This window comes from Rutilus rutilus (assembly GCF_951802725.1).
Source record: "Rutilus rutilus genome assembly, chromosome: 18".
Classification (NCBI taxonomy): Eukaryota; Metazoa; Chordata; class Actinopteri; order Cypriniformes; family Leuciscidae; genus Rutilus; species Rutilus rutilus.
Window position 1 is genome coordinate 33,154,954 of NC_140231.1, and position 16,620 is coordinate 33,171,573.

Genomic DNA, 16,620 nt, shown 5'->3' on the forward strand with positions numbered 1-16,620 from the left:
ATGAAATTAGACCAGTAACTCATTTCTTGGGAGCAAAGAAAGAAAATGAAATTAGACCAGCAACTCATTTCTTGGGAGCAAAGAAAGAAAATGAAATTAGACCAGTAACTCATTTCTTGGGAGCAAAGAAAGAAAATGAAATTAGACCAGTAACTCATTTCTTGGGAGCAAAGAAAGAAAATGAAATTAGACCAGTAACTCATTTCTTGGGAGCAAAAAAAGAAAATGAAATTAGACCAGTAACTCATTTCTTGGGGGCAAAGAAAGAAAATGAAAATGAAATTAGACCAGCAACTCATTTCTTGGGAGCAAAGAAAGAAAATGAAATTAGACCAGTAACTCATTTCTTGGGAGCAAAGAAAGAAAATGAAATTAGACCAGTAACTCATTTCTTGGGGGCAAAGAAAGAAAATGAAAATGAAATTAGACCAGTAACTCATTTCTTGGGAGCAAAGAAAGAAAATGAAAATGAAATTAGACCAGCAACTCATTTCTTGGGAGCAAAGAAAGAAAATGAAATTAGACCAGTAACTCATTTCTTGGGAGCAAAGAAAGAAAATTAAATTAGACCAGTAACTCATTTCTTGGGAGCAAAGAAAGAAAATGAAATTAGACCAGCAACTCATTTCTTGGGAGCAAAGAAAGAAAATGAAAATAGACCAGTAACTCATTTCTTGGGAGCAAAGAAAGAAAATGAAATTAGACCAGTAACTCATTTCTTGGGGGCAAAGAAAGAAAATGAAAATGAAATTAGACCAGCAACTCATTTCTTGGGAGCAAAGAAAGAAAATGAAAATAGACCAGTAACTCATTTCTTGGGAGCAAAGAAAGAAAATGAAATTAGACGAGTAACTCATTTCTTGGGGGCAAAGAAAGAAAATGAAAATGAAATTAGACCAGCAACTCATTTCTTGGGAGCAAAGAAAGAAAATAAAATTAGACCAGTAACTCATTTCTTGGGGGCAAAGAAAGAAAATGAAAATGAAATTAGACCAGTAACTCATTTCTTGGGAGCAAAGAAAGAAAATGAAAATGAAATTAGACCAGCAACTCATTTCTTGGGAGCAAAGAAAGAAAATAAAATTAGACCAGTAACTCATTTCTTGGGGGCAAAGAAAGAAAATGAAAATGAAATTAGACCAGTAACTCATTTCTTGGGAGCAAAGAAAGAAAATGAAAATGAAATTAGACCAGCAACTCATTTCTTGGGAGCAAAGAAAGAAAATAAAATTAGACCAGTAACTCATTTCTTGGGGGCAAAGAAAGAAAATGAAAATGAAAATAGACCAGTAACTCATTTCTTGGGAGCAAAGAAAGAAAATGAAAATGAAATTAGACCAGCAACTCATTTCTTGGGGGCAAAGAAAGAAAATGAAAATGAAATTAGACCAGTAACTCATTTCTTGGGGGCAAAGCAAGAAAAAGAAAATGAAATTAGACAATTAATTAATTTCTGGGGGACAAAGCAAGAAAACGAAAATGTATTTAGACCATCGACTCATTTCTTGGGGGCAAAGCAAGAAAAAGAAAATGAAATTGCAGTAACTCATTTCTCGGGAGCAAAGCAAGCAAAAGAAAATGTAATTAGACAATTAACTCATTTCTTGGGGACAAAGCAAGAAAAAGAAAATTAAATTAGACTAGGAACTCATTTCTGGGGGGCAAAGGCCTGTAAATGCCCTCCTTAGGGGCTTCTTTGAAAAGCCGAGCATGACAATTATGAGATCCAGTTCCCAGTTGTCCGAAAATAAATGAACAAATGAACGTGAAAAAACAAATCTGTTGGAATGTCATGAAATTAATATTACAATAATGTTGGTTCAACATCATATGTGCAGCCTCATTTAATGCTAAAAATACAACAAATGCGTAAATCAGTGTTGCAATCTGAAGTACAAATGCTGAAACAACATTAACATTTCAACTACACTTCAATTTCACATCATCAAATTCCAGACCCTTACAAAGTTTCTGTTACTACAATAAAACAGTGTACTTTGTAAAACACAAACTTGTTTTTAAGTTTGATGAAAATGTACACTTTTAATCCTTTTCTCTTCTTTTATTTCAAAACAATCAATAGAAATGACTTGCTCTTCAAAAAACTTTAATGGATAAATCATTCAAATCTTTGGGGGGTTGAAATTCATCATGTTTTTATACATATTTTTTTATATATATATTTTTTAGATTTTATATATATATATATCTTTTACTGTACTATGTTGCAATATTTAGATTTTCCCTTATATTATTGTGTTATATTTTATTTTTGTGTAATTCCTATGTTTGTCTACACTATGCCTGTACTTGTCTTCTGCACTGGAAGCTTCTGTCACCAAAACAAATTCATTGTGTGTGTAAACATACATGGCAATAAAGCTCTTTCTGATTCTGATTCTAATTCTGCAGTGCGCGTTCATGTGTTTTGGAGGCGTGGCTTTGGAGACGCTCTGAAGCGAGTGTGAGATCTGGTGCTTTCAAGACTAGCTTGCTATTGGTAGCCTCTCTGAAACCGCCTACCCTAGCTTTGACTGAAAGTGAAACTTAACTTTGAGATTAATTTCTAATTCTAAGCAACTTAAAAATGGCGTCTAGATCTTTTGCTGAGGAGGATTTAACTTGTCCGGTGTGCTGTGACATTTTTGTAAACCCTGTTATTCTTTCGTGTAGCCACAGTGTTTGTTCAAGCTGTATTCAGAGGGTTTGGGAAAATCAAACATTTAAAGAATGTCCGGTTTGCCGAAGAACATCTTCAAATGATCATCCTCTGGTAAATTTGGCTTTGAGGAACCTGTGTGAGAGTTTTCAACAGGAGAAAAGCCAGAAATCTTCATCTGAAGGTGAAACGGTCTGCAGTGTTCACAAAGAGAAGCTCAAACTCTTCTGTCTGGATGATCAACAGCCCGTGTGTGTGGTGTGTCGAGACTCCAAAAAACACGCCAACCACAGATTCAGTCCTGTAGATGAAGCTGTCGCGGATAATAAGGTCAGACAAATAATGTTTAAAACATTTGATTAAATCAAATATCAATAATTATTGACAGAAAATTTCACTTTGACAAACTAATACTGAAAAAAAAAAAAATACTCGTGTGGGTTTATTTACACAGGAAGAAATCAGACTTTCTTTTAACTGTTAGTCCCCCTGTAATCAATATTTTATCCCTTAAAGGCCGTGTTGCAGGGTTAATTTTTCAACGAATTTGTGCAATTTGCTTGTTGGTAATAAACATTAAAAACTGTTATCCATTATTTTATGTTGTTGGGTATCACAAAACGGAATATAATACGAAAAAGTAGGTACTATCTTACAGCGGTTTGCAATGATTCTCCTTTCCCCCTCAATGCATTGCATTACGTCACGTTGGGGAGAGAATTCAATTTACCAAAGCCCGCCTTGAGAGCATTGAGAATGACTAGAAGGACGAGTAGTAGACGAGAGTATTCAGATAGCGCAGATTATAGATAAATAGATAAATACATAGATATACTGTAGATAGATAGATAGATAGATAGACTAGATAGATAGACAGACAGACAGACATATAGATAGATAGATAGATAGATAGATAGATAGATAGATAGGCTAGTATAGAGACAGAGATAGGCAGAGAGCCAGGTAGCATAACGTTAGCATAGATAGCTAGCAGCTAGATAGATAAATAGATAGAAATATATAGTAGGTAGATTGACATCTGGGGCCTATACCATGAAGCCGGTTTAGGTGGCTAGCCGGCTATGTTTCAGCTTAGTTTCCGTCAACCCTGGGTATTAGGTACTATGAAAGTAGCTCGGCTTTAATCGGTGTTCGTTGCCATGGTATCTTACGCTGCACGGCTAACCTGCTCCGGGGCAGGTTATGTTCTGGATTTAAGATCTCAGACTGAAGTTTGACCAATCAGCTGAGAGCAAAGAAACATATAGGTGACGTAACTTATTCCCAGTGTCTGTTACAATGACTTCACCTTTTCTTCCAAATCCGGTGGACTTCTCAGCGCAAATTGTTTGACGAGCACTTCGTAGAGAAAGAGTTTTTAGCCAGACAAAATCCCCTTGCCTTAACTGATAGTTACTTGTATGAAAGATACAGATTTTCCGCGGAAGGAATTTCTTATCTTTGCGAACTTCTTGAGCCGCACATAAAGAATTTAACACGTCGCATTTATGCACTTACTGTACCGCAAATGGTATTGCGTTACGTTTTTGTTTTTTTTGCAAGTGGTACATACTTGCATGGTGGGTGACGCACAGAAGCTGGGGGAAAACATATGTTTGTCGAACCATTCGCAAGGGTCCTCACTCTGCAGGAGTACATGAAAAGTTTCATTAATAGTGTTCCCCGGACATTTATCGACCATGTCCATAAAAGAGGGCTTTTATCAAATTGCCGGTAAGATATATTGATAGGGTGACATCACATGAACACTTTTTTGTTCTTTTTTTTAAAAAAAAAGCAAATTTCACAAATGTACTATACAATACATGTTAAGAATTATTTTGAATCTTTTTTATTATTCATCTATTAATCTTATGATATGATTCCCTAGAGTCATTGCAACATGTATGCAGTCTATTGCTCCAATCTCCACTGCTCTAGGGGAACATGAGGCAGATTATGTTAATAGGGAATCCTATCACAGCCATAATGTTCAGGCAGAGATGATGTGAATATGTGAGATGATTATTTTCTGTGAGATGAATCTTTAAATTAATAGTAACTTTAACAGATATAACAATGATCTACTAAACATTTCATCTGCAGACGACTTGTGGTCATGAACATATGATCAAGTTTGGATGCCAAATGGCCTGGCTCCAGTGCTTGTCTCACAAATTTTCCGTGAGTCTGTGTTGTGTCAGCGCTTTGAAGAAAGCAAGTTAAATTTGGTACAGTACAAAACACTGTTAGTTTGAACTGAGATAGAAAAACCTACACAATAACCCCCTATCATGACCCTCAGACAGGGCCACAGCACCGCTTCAATGTGGCCCTCAGTAAAACCAGAGTGAAGATAGAGATGACCTTTGGCATCCTAAAGGCACGTTTCAACTGTGTTCGGCGCTTCAGAGTCACCAGAGCGGGCATCACAGATAGTGGCTGCATGTGCCATTCTGCACAATATAGCCACCAGTAGAAAGGAGCGAGAAACACCACAAAACCAGCTTCTCCCCGATGAAACTGACCCGATCACACTTGACCACCCAGCTGGTGCAGATGTAGATGCAATCACCATTAGGGCTGTCAACGAATATTCTAAATTCGAATATATACTCGAATAGTTTTTAAAAAACGAATTTCGAATGTGAAAATTAATATTCGAATAATGTGGAAAAACGCCCGCGGTAGCGAGGCGCGGCTGTCTGCTTTGCGAGTGGGGACAGGTCACTGGAAGAAGGCGTTAATGTAAAACAGAAACATTACTAAAGTGTAGGCTACTGTACTGACTGAATAGATATTGCATTAATAAGGTAGGTTAGATACAGCAGTTCCATGCACTGCAGGCTTCCACTGGTTTGATTATTTACCGTTTCATGTCAAGGAAAAGTTCTATGTTTACCACAGCACAGCTCGCTCGGAGCGTTCAATGTCGGATTCGCGTCTACCGCGTCCAGTTGGACTCTTGAACATTTTGAATCCATTCGCGCGTCAAAAGCAAAAGTTTGAAGCGAAATTGACGGGCGGGGAGCGTGACGCCTCATTCGCGCCGCAAGAACCCCAGACGCGCGTAAACGCGTCTTTACATTGACTTAACATTTAAATCACTCGCGCCAGACGCTCTATTCGCGTTTGGTGTGAACGCAGCTGTCGCAGCATGAGCGTGAGGGCGAGAGAGAGAGAGAGAGTGCCTGCGAGTGCGAGTGAGCGAGCGAGCGAGAGTGAGGTCTTCGGTCTTGGCCATTAGGTGATTTACTTGTTTTTGTGTAGGTAATACGTTGTCAAATATGTTTAAACTTAAATAAACTACCTATACAAGTAGTTTATGTCTCTTTGTATTAATTTGTCCTGTTATTGGCGTAATGCGCGTCATTGACAAAATGCGCAAACAGATGTTCGAATAGTTTGAATATTCGTGTGTTTTTTAGAGGGAATATTCGAACTCATTTTTGAGCAATTTTGACTGCCCTAATCACCATACAATATTACACTTAATAAAAGCACATTGAAACTGCAGACAGGTCTCAAACTGTTTATGGTTTTGTGGGATGGGAGGGAGAAAGAGAGCAAGAGAAAGTTGCATTAATAAATATTCATACTAAAGTGTTACTTGGTTAAATAAGTTATACTATATATACTATATAACTATACATACTGAGATCAGTTTTATCCAGCTGTTTGATTTTGTTTGGAGCCTCCTCAGCTCACAGTCTAGTTCAAGACTCCTTTAGTGTGCAGTCTAGTTCAAGGCTCCTTTTGTAAAGGGCCCTGACTGAGTCTGTTTCCACCTGAAACATAATTCCACCACAAACATTATCATTACAAGTTTTCTGGAGGCTCATCAAATCACAAAAAGTTCCTTGACTTCCTACAAACACAGGACTGACTGTAATTTATGTCAAGGGTTTTAAATCCTTACACATTTCTTCTGAAGCCCATTGAGGTAGAGGCCTCAGTTTCTGGGGCAGGTTGTGAAAAGTCCTACAATAAAAGAGATGTGTAAGTGCCCGTCCCTTTTTTATGCCACACATTCAAATGTTTGCCATAATAAAAAGCCCAGCGCATTCACATCAGCAACTGTCTGAGAACACACAGACAGAGTGTCTTCATTTCCTCCACAGTAATAAATAAAAATAGGCCAATGTAAAGCATAACTGTTGTAAAGCAGGTTATGTTTCTGGTGTTCTGTCTGCTGCATACTGACCTCTGTGTGGGAGACTGTGTGTGTGTGTGCTGGCTTCAACAGGGACACTGTATTTCCCTCTACTGCAGAACATACAGTCAGCCATATTTAAAACGTATTCAAAAAAGTAGTAATGTATTGCACACGTACCCAGTGTTACTTACTTAAAGGAGCCAGCACCAGGGTCAGATTGTACAGCACCTGTAATCCCATCCATAATCGTCCATCCCTTATTGCCTACTAAGAGCCAACTCCTCCGCCACAGTATATTCTGGTTTTCTGAATTTAACTCTTTATTTCTGTTTGCTGCAAACAAGTGTTTGTGATCAAATGTTCACAGAAGTAATAAAAGGTTGTGGTAAATACTCACCACTTTGAATTATATTTTTATATTTTGTCTTTATCTGCTGCCAAGAACATTTGGAGTTGGAGTTGCATCTAAAAATCAATGAATATTAATCTTTCTTAGTACATGCACATTTTTTATATATTATAAAAATAAGCTATAGGCTATATTACACATAGGCTACACATACATAATTTTACATAAATATAGAACGTATTTGTTTAACTTACGCATTAACAATCAGCAATCTTTCTCCAACAGTCTTCTCTTGCTTTGGCCGCAGAGACCGTATTGTTTCGAGCTTGAAATACATATTTTAATTCATCGTAATTATGAATGACTATCTCTTGGTCCTCCGCGGAAAAATATATCGCTCTCGCTCTACTACCCGCGATTAGTTGTTCAGTGTCGACGTCACTCTTTTATGTGCACGCACGTGTGGAGTAATCATAGCTTGAGGATCAAAGCCCGATTGCATCGATTTGGTTTTGTCAACTCAAAACCAATCCTGTAACCCCGAGTTTGTCCAGCTACCTTCATGGTACAGGCCCCTGGTCGCGGGGTGAGCTCCTCGACCAGCGACCAAAACGCACTCGCTTCCCTACAGCACAAGCTTTCCAACGCAGTTTCCATGGGACGGCACCGCCCACACAAGCACCTGCCAAACACAGCGACAGACACGCGCCGGCTGCGTTTGCAACAACATTTTCACCGGAGGAAGAGATAAACGCTTAGAAACGCCCATATAGCTAGCATGATGCCTTCTATTTTTAGATGACAAAGACAAAGTTTACCAGTACTACGACACTATGACAAAGGTTACCGGTACTTATCTGAACTAACGTCATGATCACTGCCACTAGATATAAAGAAAACGTTGATTTTTCACTCGGTGCTATTCAATGACAGTAAAAAAATATATGTGTCGTTATTGTGCACTGCTGCTCGTAGACTAGCTCCAGTGCTCATTGCTGCGTTGCTAAATGATAGCAACTCACCACGACACTTCACCAACTCTCCACTCATTCTCCATAGTTACAGGCTGAGGCTACCTTTCCTCCACTTCTCCCCAACGTGATGTCATCACCGAATTGCGTAAAAAAAAAAACGTTAATACCAAAAACATAAAAAACTGGTCTTTAAGACCATTTTTGAGACATTTTAAAAATGATAAACATATCTTGAGTGATTTATGTACCCATTAATCGACAGTGGTGGTTAACCTGCAACATGGGCTTTAAAACTCATCTTTGATCACCAAAATTACATCTTTAAATTGTGTTCCTATATTTTTTTTATTTATGCTTTTGAATAGCTTGAATGTAACTCTACACCACAGCCATAGAGATAGTTGGATAACGAAAGTTAAAAATGCTTGATTGTTACATGAGTACTGCAGACTTGAGATAGTTCCAGGAAGTAGATAGACAGAAGTGATTGTGGGTAATTTGTAGTCAATAAATGCATTGATTTACCATATTTATATAATACACTGACATGTGAATGTATTATGTAGTTACAGCAATTTTGTTTTTAAAAGATAAAAATCTGCTAATATTTTAGGATTAGTGTGGTCAACCAGCATTCACTAGTAGAAAGATTGCAATGCTGGAATATGTTGTGTGTGTGTGTGTGTGAGAGAGAGAGAGAGAGGCGCGGGCGCGATCGAGATCGAAAAGTCACGTGTTTAAAGTCGCAAAGTGTTTACTTGTGTGCAAACGCGCGCGCGTGTGTGTGAGGCGCGGGCGCGATCGAACAGTGGAAACTGGAAACATAAAAACATACTCTGTCATTTTGTTTATCAGGACATCATTCAAACTGCAAAGTGTTTAAGTTACTGTTAATTAAAATGTTAAGGAAAACAAATATATTAATCTGAAATTAGTAGCAAATTAATTTTCAATTCATTCAGGTACAATTACCAAACATATCTCAAGTTCTTTTTGTCTTTTGTACAAGTGCAGATTGGTAAAGTGTTCAATAAATGTTTTTGTTGAGAAATTTTGTCTATCTTAAGTAATTATTTGTGTTACATTTTATCTTTCAAATAGAGGTTAAAAACAAGCACATAATCGGCCAAATATCGGCCAAAATAAATCGGCAGCATTTATCGGCCATCGGCCGACCCGGATTTCAAAAGATCTGCATCGGCATCGGCATCGGCCTGAAAAAAACCATATCGGTCGACCTCTAAATTTGACGGCCGTAGGAGAAGTTACACTGCAGGACTGTGAGGCTAATCATCTGACACTGCCAGAATTTCGTCAGAAGTCAAATTTTATCGCAAGGGTCATTAATCGGCTATCTGTGAACATGTCAAACTAATGATCAAAGACTTCAGATTTTAGCCAAGGATCTTTTAGGATTTGCAAAATTTGTCTCACACAGCCAAATCGTGGCCAAAATTGCACAGTTTGCACCCGGCTTAACTACAACCGCTATGACTGGCTAACAGCTAGCACTGAACGGAACAGGCTATTTTGCTGGCTGTGTTTGCTTTTTAATACCAGTGAGGGAACATGGATCAAATCTCCTTCAAATTTTGTCCAATTCTTACAAAAATTGGCTCAGATGATCTTTGGACTGAGCCGCACAGAAATGACTGAACAGATTTTTTTTAATCATCATTGTTCATAGTTATGGTGTCGCAAACTAATTGGTTCAGATATTCAGCTGTATCTCAGCCAAAGTTTGACCAGTCGAAACAAAAATTGGTACGCTTCATCAAACCATGATCTGAGGGGCCATGCTAAATTTGGCAACAGCGTCCTCTGAGTGGCGCGAGCTGCTAAACCACGTGCCACGAGCCCCGAAACATTATGGTCGTGGGTTCAAATCCTGTGTGGCACATGCCCAAACCGCAAGAGGTACTGTGGCCAGAAGTGGTGCAAAAGTTGCTTCTGTTTGTTACGACCACTAGGGGTCAGCCATAACAGGAAAAGGAATGAGTTTCACCACCAGAGAGATATCGAAGATAACAAGTGTTTAATTCCAAAAGGGTTTAAGCGTCAGGGGCAGACAAGGCCAAAATAACAAACAAAAACAATCTTTTTGTATAACATCTACAATTCCTAAAACAAAAGAAAACAAAATACAATTTAAACTTACCTACCTCCCTAAACCAAAAACAATGTGAAAAGATATACAAAACAAAATGGCGTCAAACCCCCTACCTTCCTTAATTTGGCAAAAATATATACAAATATTTACAGGAGATTAATGTAAAGTCCGTAGCAAACAATGCAAAGCAGAATCCAAAATCGTAGTCAAACAGGCGTGGGTCAGTTAACAAGGATAAACAGAGGTTCAAAATCACAGACACAATCTCCAAATAAACACTCACAGCAAAATCTCAAATAAACACTCACAAACTCTCAGATATGACACACTAACATAGACGATGATACAAACAATAGCAAAGTGGTAACAATCAACAATGGCACAATAGTCGGCCCTGTTGAGTGTTTGGGGCGGTCCTTATATCTGGATCAGGTGTAGAGGAGAACCAATCGCAGCGTCCAACAAATTATCACCAGATACCGCCCACCTGCAACACAAACAAGCACATGCACCTATGCAGACAATACACAGGACAGAATGGAATCAATGAGTAAATGACAAATAACTCCGGCTCATAACATAACCAGACATGGTGTCTATATGTGAAGGATCAAAAACACAAAGCTGGTGTGCACATCCCAAACACCCAGATTGGGCTCAGGTGCAGGACAACTGAGTGATATAAACAAAAATAAAGAAGTGTGAAGTCCGCACACTGACGTTAACTGCTTCCAAATGGATTTATTTAACTTTAACAAGGCAACGTTTCGACCCTCAGGTCTTCATCAGGCACAATATCAATGTGAAGTAAAAACAACCTTAAATAGACACAGGTGATCACCCTAATTGGGCACACACACACAAAAACATGTAACAAGTACAGATCATGTGACAAGTACAGATCATGTGACAAGTACAGATCATGTTAAAGAAAAAAAAAAAAATATATATATATAAAATATAATAATAATTAAGTCTATTCACTAAAGAAATAGTAAACTATAGAAATAGTAAATAATAGTGAATAGACTTAATTATTATTATATTTTATTATTATTATTATATATATTTTTTTTTTCTTTTTTTTTTTTCTTTAACATGATCTGTACTTGTCACATGATCTGTACTTGTCACATGATCTGTACTTGTTACATGTTTTTGTGTGTGTGTGCCCAATTAGGGTGATCACCTGTGTCTATTTAAGGTTGTTTTTACTTCACATTGATATTGTGCCTGATGAAGACCTGAGGGTCGAAACGTTGCCTTGTTAAAGTTAAATAAATCCATTTGGAAGCAGTTAACGTCAGTGTGCGGACTTCACACTTCTTTATTTTTGTCTATATGTGAAGGAACACAATAAGTACAACATGCAGCAAATTTATATAAAAATCCTTCATTTTGAGTTGCTTCTCACTTGAACTATGGACCTTCTGCATCTTGGCAAAAACACAACTTCCCAGTAACGCAATGAGATGAGTGACAGGCATCTGACCCAGAGATAGTGGCTTCGAGCCCTGTGTGGGATGACTTCATAAAATTGTGTGTAATGTTGTGTCATGTCGATTCCTTTATTATTCAAGCGTTGTACTAATCTTTCTTCCTCTTGGATTAGAAATAATGTCTAATGTCTTGTTCATTCTGTGTTCATTCTCATCTGAACTTCAGTTCATTTTGAGTTCATTTTCACCTGTACTTCTGAACCAGCTGTTTTTTTCATGTATGTTCATTTTTGTTTATTCTGTTAATAAAATTCACTGCGTTTTTTTTTTTTTTATCTAACTCTTTAATTTTTGAGTTCTCTTTACATTATAGATAATGAGTAAAATATTTCTGCATACAGCAATAAGAATTTGAGAGAGAAATACGTTTAACTGGTATGAATTTAAAAAAAAAAAATTCTTTAGTCACTACCACTAAATGATCTAATGTTTGCTTTTAACATATCAGTTTAGTACATCAGATTAATTTGTAAAAATGTTTTAAATGCATCTGTCAGCTCAAATCCATTCCCTCCACTGTCACAAAAATTCCAAAATAAAATATTTTATCAATAAACACTGTTTTTGTTGTTTTCTTCCAGGAGATACTCAAAGCTTCACTGGAACGCTTACAGAAGGAACTGAGAACATCTGTGAATCGTGAACAGAATCTGTGTAAAACTGAAGAAGATATCAAGGTTTGAAATAAATAATGTGATTAATGCAATTCTGGAAGTGTAGATACTGATGTAGATCTAGTTTGGCCAATATTGTGTTTCATTTCAGTTTCACGCTCAAAGCACTGAGACTCAGATTAAAGAAGAGTTTGAGGAACTTCACCAGTTTCTACATGATGAAGAAGCGGCCAGAATAACAGCGCTGAGAGAGGAAGAGGAGAAGAGGAGTCAGATGATGAAGAAGAAGATTGAAGAGATGAGCAAACAGATTTCATCTCTCAGAATCACAATCAGAGACATCGAGGAGCAGATGAAGGCTGAAGATGTTTCATTCCTGCAGGTGTCAATGAATCTTCATTATTCTCCAATGATATGAATGTCAATTTCAGAGATTTAGACCAAATTAAGTTTTGCTGAATAACTTAATTTCTTTATTTTTCTTTACAGGGCTTTGAGGCCACATTGCAAAGGTTTGTGTTTGTTTGTCTCTGTGCTTCTGAACTCAGATCATCACACTTTTTTACTTTTAAAAAAGTAAAATACCAGTTTACTTTTTTTGACACTGTAAAATAAAATGTTACCGACATTTCTCCTTAGAAACTTTTTGGCATAAAGGTTTCTTTTAAAATTGAGTCAAGAACCCTAGAGTTCTATATAGAACCACACTGAATCATCAGCATCTCTGACTCTTGACTGTTGTTTCAGAACCCAATATATTCCAGATCCAGACCTCAGTCCAAGTGTGACGATCACTTTCACAGATCACCTGACCAACCTGAAGCTCAATGTCTTACAGAAGATGCAGGACAATGTTGTTGAAAGTGAGTAGGACAGACGCAGCAATGACTTCTGTGGTTATTTGTCTTAATGTGTGTATATGAGTGTGTATCTGTTCTCTCTCTTCAGCTTCAGACAACATCGCAAGCGAACAAAAAAAAGAAATTATACCAGTATTGGATGTGATATCGATGGAGGGGCTAAAAACAAAAAAAGAAATTAGACCAGTATTGGATGTGATATCGATGGAGGGGCTAAAAACAAAAAAAGAAATTAGACCAGTATTGGATGGGATATCGATGGAGGGGCTAAAAACAAAACAAAAAATTAGACCAGTATTGGATGGGATATCGATGGAGGGGCTAAAAACAAAAAAAGAAATGATACCAGTATTGGATGTGATATCGATGGAGGGGCTAAAAACAAAACAAAAAATTAGACCAGTATTGGATGTGATATCGATGGAGGGGCCAAAAACAAAAAAAGAAATTAGACCAGTATTGGATGTGATATCGATGGAGGGGCTAAAAACAAAAAAAGAAATGATACCAGTATTGGATGTGATATCGATGGAGGGGCCAAAAACAAAAAAAGAAATTAGACCAGTATTGGATGGGATATCGATGGAGGGGCTAAAAACAAAAAAAGAAATTAGACCAGTATTGGATGTGATATCGATGGAGGGGCCAAAAACAAAAAAAGAAATGATACCAGTATTGGATGTGATATCGATGGAGGGGCTAAAAACAAAACAAAAAATTAGACCAGTATTGGATGTGATATCGATGGAGGGGCCAAAAACAAAAAAAGAAATGATACCAGTATTGGATGTGATATCGATGGAGGGGCTAAAAACAAAAAAAGAAATGATACCAGTATTGGATGTGATATCGATGGAGGGGCTAAAAACAAAAAAAGAAATGATACCAGTATTGGATGTGATATCGATGGAGGGGCCAAAAACAAAAAAAGAAATGATACCAGTATTGGATGTGATATCGATGGAGGGGCCAAAAACAAAAAAAGAAATGATACCAGTATTGGATGTGATATCGATGGAGGGGCCAAAAACAAAAAAAGAAATTAGACCAGTATTGGATGTGATATCGATGGAGGGGCCAAAAACAAAAAAAGAAATTAGACCAGTATTGGATGGGATATCGATGGAGGGGCTAAAAACAAAAAAAGAAATTAGACCAGTATTGGATGGGATATCGATGGAGGGGCTAAAAACAAAAAAAGAAATTAGACCAGTATTGGATGTGATATCGATGGAGGGGCTAAAAACAAAACAAAAAATTAGACCAGTATTGGATGTGATATCGATGGAGGGGCCAAAAACAAAAAAAGAAATGATACCAGTATTGGATGTGATATCGATGGAGGGGCCAAAAACAAAAAAAGAAATGATACCAGTATTGGATGTGATATCGATGGAGGGGCTAAAAACAAAAAAAGAAATGATACCAGTATTGGATGTGATATCGATGGAGGGGCCAAAAACAAAAAAAGAAATGATACCAGTATTGGATGTGATATCGATGGAGGGGCCAAAAACAAAAAAAGAAATTATACCAGTATTGGATGTGATATCGATGGAGGGGCTAAAAACAAAACAAAAAATTAGACCAGTATTGGATGGGATATCGATGGAGGGGCTAAAAACAAAAAAAGAAATTAGACCAGTATTGGATGGGATATCGATGGAGGGGCTAAAAACAAAAAATTAGACCAGTATTGGATGTGATATCGATGGAGGGGCTAAAAACAAAAAATTAGACCAGTATTGGATGTGATATCGATGGAGGGGCTAAAAACAAAACAAAAAATTAGACCAGTATTGGATGGGATATCGATGGAGGGGCTAAAAACAAAAAAAGAAATTAGACCAGTATTGGATGGGATATCGATGGAGGGGCTAAAAACAAAAAAAGAAATTAGACCAGTATTGGATGGGATATCGATGGAGGGGCTAAAAACAAAAAAAGAAATTAGACCAGTATTGGATGGGATATCGATGGAGGGGCTAAAAACAAAAAAAGAAATTAGACCAGTATTGGATGGGATATCGATGGAGGGGCTAAAAACAAAAAAAGAAATTAGACCAGTATTGGATGGGATATCGATGGAGGGGCTAAAAACAAAAACAAAAATTAGACCAGTATTGGATGGGATATCGATGGAGGGGCTAAAAACAAAAAATTAGACCAGTATTGGATGTGATATCGATGGAGGGGCCAAAAACAAAAACAAAAATTAGACCAGTATTGGATGGGATATCGATGGAGGGGCTAAAAACAAAACAAAAAATTAGACCAGTATTGGATGGGATATCGATGGAGGGGCTAAAAACAAAACAAAAAATTAGACCAGTATTGGATGGGATATCGATGGAGGGGCCAAAAACAGAAGAAGAAATTCCACCAAGAAGAAAATCCGATTGATTTCAGGTGGTATTCAAGAAAGAGAAAAATACTTACGTCAGCGTTTGAATCCAGGTGAGGGAAGCAAGAAAAAGGAAAAGTAATTTCATATGTAATTTGGGTGTTTTGTATTATTTATAACATTGTTTTCTGTAACTTACAAAACAATAATCAAACAGGCTATTTTATTATTGTTATTATGAAATTGGGGTTAGGGTTCTGTCATAAATTGATATTTGTAATTTGGTTTTTATCCATCATATTTTATGTTAATAATAAAGAAACAACAAACAAGTACATTTTTGTTTGTATTTTTAATGTATTTGATCCACATGCAGACCTTTTCATACCTTAATTTGCATTTTAATATGTAATGATTCTATAATGCTATATTTGTTCATGAAATTTCCTATGTATTTATTCTTTTTTTAATAAATTCAATTGTTAAATATATTCCTAATACTATTAATATAGATAAACATCTCAATAGTAAACTTATAGACTAAATGTGTATTCTGATTTAAATATATTTAAATATTTTCTGTATTATGATGAACATCAGATCAGGTATGTCAGTGAAAATGCACTCTAAAAACTCCTGGGTCAAAATAACCCATAATGGGTTATTTTTGACCCAACTCCTGGGTTAAAAAGGGACCAACTAATTTATGGGTTATTTCAACTCAGAAAATTGGGTTATGCTTTTTGACCCAAATTCTGGGTTAAATACCTGACCCAAATGTTAGGTTTAAAAAACCCAACATCTGGGTAGAAATAACCCAAAAATTAGTTGATCCTTTTTTAACCCAGGAGTTGGGTCAAAAATAACCTAACTTGGGTCACTATCCCAGTATGCCTTATTTCAGAAAATAAAACTTTGTTTTACATTATATTACACACTTCAAGCACTTTTACATTTTTTTGCATTAAATTAAAATCTATATGAAAAAACACACACTTGGACATGTTTATTTTCGTATTTATTTTAGGTCACACTGTAATAACAATATTAGAAAT

General features: G+C 36.8%; 2 protein-coding genes across 2 annotated transcripts in view; both read left to right on the forward strand.

Moving 5' to 3' along the window:
- LOC311277686 (E3 ubiquitin-protein ligase TRIM35-like) overlaps window positions 1-2,047 on the forward strand; it is a gene marked incomplete at its 3' end in the record, with an annotated part of 38,359 nt that extends 36,312 nt beyond the window's left edge. The window contains exon 7 of the mRNA XM_084388056.1: window positions 2,024-2,047. Within this exon, the coding sequence (XP_084244182.1) occupies window positions 2,024-2,047 (24 nt within the window). The remainder of the gene's footprint in view (window positions 1-2,023) is intronic.
- A 403-nt stretch (window positions 2,048-2,450) lies between these two features.
- LOC311277877 (uncharacterized protein) lies at window positions 2,451-15,913 on the forward strand. The gene is made up of 6 exons (XM_084388349.1): window positions 2,451-2,989; window positions 12,329-12,424; window positions 12,513-12,743; window positions 12,851-12,873; window positions 13,109-13,224; window positions 13,310-15,913. Exons 1-6 carry the CDS (start codon window positions 2,588-2,590, stop codon window positions 14,908-14,910), a joined length of 2,469 nt encoding a protein of 822 aa, XP_084244475.1. The 5' UTR covers window positions 2,451-2,587; the 3' UTR covers window positions 14,911-15,913.
- The last annotated feature ends 707 nt before the right edge of the window (window positions 15,914-16,620 follow it).